This window comes from Phyllostomus hastatus, unplaced genomic scaffold, assembly GCF_019186645.2.
Source record: "Phyllostomus hastatus isolate PE091 unplaced genomic scaffold, TTU_PhHast_1.1 phas_contig_210, whole genome shotgun sequence".
NCBI classification, from domain to species: domain Eukaryota; kingdom Metazoa; phylum Chordata; class Mammalia; order Chiroptera; family Phyllostomidae; genus Phyllostomus; species Phyllostomus hastatus.
This window is the reverse complement of record NW_025333737.1, coordinates 21,533,339-21,537,926: the sequence shown is the minus strand read 5'-3', so window position 1 is coordinate 21,537,926 and position 4,588 is coordinate 21,533,339. Positions and strand designations below refer to the sequence as shown.

Sequence of the window (4,588 nt, the reverse complement as noted above, 5' to 3'; positions counted from 1 at the left end):
CTTAGACCGAGCCCTGGAGAGAGGAAGGAGAGACGCGCCCGGGTAAAAAGCTCCATGCACATGGACAAATTCCTTGCGCCAAACTGCACGGAAAAACGAGCGCCCAGCACCTCCCCTCTCAGTGCAAAGCACCCAGCTAGTGAGAACTCTCCCAGCACCACCTCGAGCCCCCACTAAAACGACCCTGCACCCTCCAACCCGGCTCCAGCGCGGCCGCAAGCTTTCCCTAGGACTGGCCCTGGCGGGGCGCCTAGAGCCCCAGTTGCATTGCTCCAGGAGAAAGGAGGGGGGCGGTGCATTTTGCTGGAGGAGGAGAAGGGGGGGGTGGGTGGTGGGGGAGAGAGAAAATTGCGCTGAGACCTGCCAAGCGCCACCGCCGCCGCCACCACCGCCGCCGCCGCCGCCTGTGAGCTCCGGCGGGCAGCCGGACTGTCGGCTTCCCGGGGCATCTGGGTCCGGCTGGGCACAGCCCTGGGCTCTGCGGAGCCTCCACGGCGAGTGCAGGCGGCTTCCCCCGGAGCCTGGGCTGCTCCAGCTCTTTGGGGGTGGAGAAGTGGGGGGTGGGGTTGTTGTGGGGGGGGGGGGAAGGGGAGGGGGCAACGCTGAGAGAGTCAGTGGTTTCCATGGTGATGGAGCTGAAAGTGCAGGAAATTTAAAGGCTTGGACCTTGCGAGACAGACAAACCGGTGCCAACGTGCGCGGACGCCACCACCGCTGCTGGAGTCCTCCGGACAGAGCCGGCCTCGGAGCCCGAGCAGCCGGAGGGAAGCACCCCCAGGACCCGCTCGGCCCGCGGAGCAGCACAGAGCAGCAGGACTAAGAGCAGCGAGAAGAGGAGGAGGGGAGAGCGGCTCGTCCACGCGCCCTGCGCCGCCACCGGCCCGGGAAGGCAGCGAGGAGCCGGCGTCCCCCGCGCCTGCGGTCGCTCTGGAGTAATTTCGGATACCCCGCCGCAACCGCCTTCCCGAACAGATCCGCGAGAGGAGTTGCAGCTAACTTGTGTGCCGTCTTTCCGCCCCGGTGGGAGCCGGCGCTGCGCGAGGGCTCTCCCGGCGACTCACGCTGCGGGCCCTGCGCCTGCCCAGCCTCGGGCGAGCGGCGAGAGAGACGGAGGAGTGCAGCGGCGCTGCGGGCTCGGCGTGTTCTCCTCCGGGGACGCGGAACGAAGCTGCAGTCCGGGGCGCGTGCGGAAGGCATGGATCGCTGCCCCAGTCTGGGGGTCACCCTCTACGCCCTGGTGGTGGTCCTGGGGCTGCGGGCGGCACCGGCCGGCGGCCAGCACTATCTCCACATCCGCCCGGCCCCCAGCGACAACCTGCCCCTGGTGGACCTCATCGAGCACCCGGACCCTATCTTTGACCCCAAGGAGAAGGATCTGAACGAGACGCTGCTACGCTCGCTGCTTGGAGGCCACTACGACCCGGGCTTCATGGCTACCTCGCCCCCCGAAGACCGGCCCGGCGGAGGCGGAGGATCGGCCGGCAGCGCAGAAGACCTGGCGGAGCTGGACCAGCTGCTGCGGCAGCGGCCGTCGGGGGCCATGCCGAGCGAGATCAAAGGGCTGGAGTTCTCCGAGGGGCTGGCCCCGGGCAAGAAGCAGCGCCTGAGCAAGAAGCTGCGGAGGAAGTTACAGATGTGGCTGTGGTCGCAGACCTTCTGCCCGGTGCTGTACGCTTGGAACGACCTAGGCAGCCGCTTTTGGCCGCGCTACGTGAAGGTGGGCAGCTGCTTCAGTAAACGCTCGTGCTCTGTGCCGGAGGGCATGGTGTGCAAGCCGTCCAAGTCTGTGCACCTCACCGTGCTGCGGTGGCGCTGTCAGCGGCGCGGGGGCCAGCGCTGCGGCTGGATTCCCATCCAGTACCCCATCATCTCCGAGTGCAAGTGCTCCTGCTAGAACTCGGGAACCCCCTGCCCGCACCCGGACACTTGATCGATCCTCACCGACTCCCTCTGCACCGTCGCCAACCAGTTCCACCACGCTCTCTCGAAGGGATTCAAGATTCAATGAACTTTTTTTTTTTTTTTTTTTTTTTTGGGCTACGGAGATCTAGCTTTCTGGTTCATGTAATGCACTGTGTAACTGTGTAGGAATGTATATCTGTGTGTATATACGGTCCCAGTTTTAATTTACTTATTAAAAGGTCAGTAATCAACGTTAAAAGTTACCGGCTTCTACTGTATTTTTAAAAAAAAAATAAGCAAAAGGAAAAAAAAGAACAGAGAAAAGAGATACTTATTCTGGTTGTTGCTAATAATGTTAACCTGCTATTTATATTCCAGTGCCCTTCGCATGGGGAAGCAAGGGGGAAAAGTTATTTTTTCTTAAAGTACAAAGAGAGGGGAGAACTTTTGTAGAACGACTTTTAAAAAGCTATTTTCCATTCTTCGGAAAGTGTTTTGATTTTCCTTGGACCTCGAAGAAGCTATAGAGTTCAATGTTATTTTACAGTTATTGTAAATATAGAGAACAAATGGAATGACTAATCATTGTAAATTAAGAGTATCTGCTATTTATTCTTTATAATATCCCGTGTAGTAAATGAGAAAGAATTGCAGAGCAGGATTAAAGAAAACCACTAAAATCTACTGCGCTCCACACTGCGATTCTGTGTTGGTGATTGATGGGAGGGGTGGCGGTGGGGGGGCGGAGAGAGGGCGGGGGAGGAGGGTTTGACGCGGTGCTTACTAGCCTGGTGGGAGAAGGGGCTCATCCCCTCTTCTGGTGTGATGGAGGTGACCACTCAATTTTTTCATGGTGGGGGGGCTGTTCTCAACCCCTTCGCTTGAGCATCACGTGGCCTCCGCCCAGGCTCCCGGCTTTTTCTCCCTCTGTCACCAGAGCTCGGCGGGTCCAGACCTCAACACCCAGCCGGCCCCCTGGAGCTGACCCCAGGCCGGGCCGAGGGGGCGAGGTGGGGGGGGGGAGGGTGGGCGGCCGCTTTGTCCTGCCTGACAGGCCCTTCACAATGGGGACACGTGTCTTTCACACCTACCCTGGGGGCGGAGTGCCGCTGAAACTTGACCCCCAAGGAATAGGGGGGCTAGAGCGCGCCCACCCAGATCCCGCTACCCCTCCCGCCTCGCCCCCCCCCCCACCACCACCTCAATATCCAGCTCGTGTTAACCCTTCGCACGCCCGGAAGTTGCGATGGTGCGAGCCGAGGCGATCTCCTGGAATCAAAACGCCCAGCCTCCGGGAGCTCACAGGTCCGAGCCCCCGGAATCGCAGTCCCTCGGCCGTAAAGGCTGGGGTGGCTGGGGGATGTGCCACTCGCCTCCCTCCTTCCTCAGGACCTAAGGAGGACTCCGAGGGTCCGAGTTTCGGAGGGGTTCGAACTGGGTTGAAAAATGCCGCCACTAGGATCTGCCGTTGGGAACCGGGTGCGCCCCCCCACCCCCCCCACCCCCCGCCGACACTTACTCCACTTGGGGGTGGGGAAGGAGGAGAAATGAGAATCCAGATCTTTGTGTATTTGGGTTAGAGGCAAAGGATGTGTTATAGCCCTTAAAGGGACGTGCGAAACATCACCCCCACCCTTTAAAAAGCCAACTTGTTGGGGCGGGCGCTCGACCCGCGCGCGTCCCTGCGCCCGAGTCCGCCGCGGCGCCCATCCGCGCGGCTCCGGCTCCACGTGGGCCCGCTCCCTGACACCGCGCCGCGCTCCCTTTATTTATCTTGGACTCCCGAAGTCGCCCTCCTTCGCCACCTCCCCACCCCCCCCCCCGCCGCTTCCCCGCACCTCCCTCCCGGCGTCCTTCCCACCACCCCGCCGCCCCCCGTTCGGAGTCTCGGCGAATCTATGCTAATTATTTCAAACCTGCGCCGGGGACCCGGCGCAGTTTCCAGGCCCCCGGCCCCGCCCTCCCCGTCCCTCCAGCCGGGCGCTTTCTTCCCTCCCGACGCAGCCTCGGCGGCTCCTCGTTTCAATAGCCTGGCCCGGGAGCCCGAGCCCCTCCCCGGCGCTGCCTCCGTCAGCCGTGGGACAGACGTTAGGGTATTCATTAACCGAGAGCCGAGGAATAACGGCATTATTCCCCCCAGAGAGGGCACCCTGCCCCCGCACTATCTGAGGCCTCATTGTAAAAGGATTAAAAGTTAAAGACCTCCATCTTATGATTCTTTCATTTAATCTTCCTGGCGCCTGGGAGACATGCTCGATGGATGATGGCTTTTAAAATATTCCTAATGTCGGCTACCTTAAGACTCCAAGCCGGGCAAACAAACGTAATTTATTTCCAGAAGAAAGGGGATATTGAGATGTTTAAGTTTATGAACCGCCGTCCCCATGTATATTTGTTAAGGTCTGACAAATACCCAAATAACGTTAAAATCAGCCATTCATCACTTATGAATTTATGCAAAACTTTCTGTGCCCGGGGCCAATATTTTTTTAGACAGAGTTTCACTCGCGGGAGGCGGAGGTGGTGGGGAGGGGGAGTGGGAGGGGGCTTGCGCGGGGGGGGGGGGCGAAAGCAAGAATTTTCATGCCTGGTAAACACGCGAATTATGCGAAGAGAGTTATTCCCAGCTGGGCGGGCAGCCAACACTCGGAGAGCGCGCCCAGGCCAGCGCCCCCACCCCCACGTT

General features: G+C 60.2%; 1 protein-coding gene across 1 annotated transcript; it reads left to right on the top strand.

Moving 5' to 3' along the window:
• The first annotated feature begins 617 nt into the window (after positions 1 to 617).
• On the top strand, positions 618 to 2,568 carry NOG (noggin). Its single transcript, XM_045837065.1, has one exon. The coding sequence runs from the start codon at positions 1,196 to 1,198 to the stop codon at positions 1,892 to 1,894; it is 699 nt and encodes a 232-aa protein (XP_045693021.1). The 5' UTR covers positions 618 to 1,195; the 3' UTR covers positions 1,895 to 2,568.
• The last annotated feature ends 2,020 nt before the right edge of the window (positions 2,569 to 4,588 follow it).

Excerpts from the sequence above, each read along its gene's own strand:
- NOG (XM_045837065.1), top strand. The coding sequence starts at position 1,196 with ATGGATCGCTGCCCCAGTCTGGGGGTCACCCTCTACGCCCTGGTGGTG.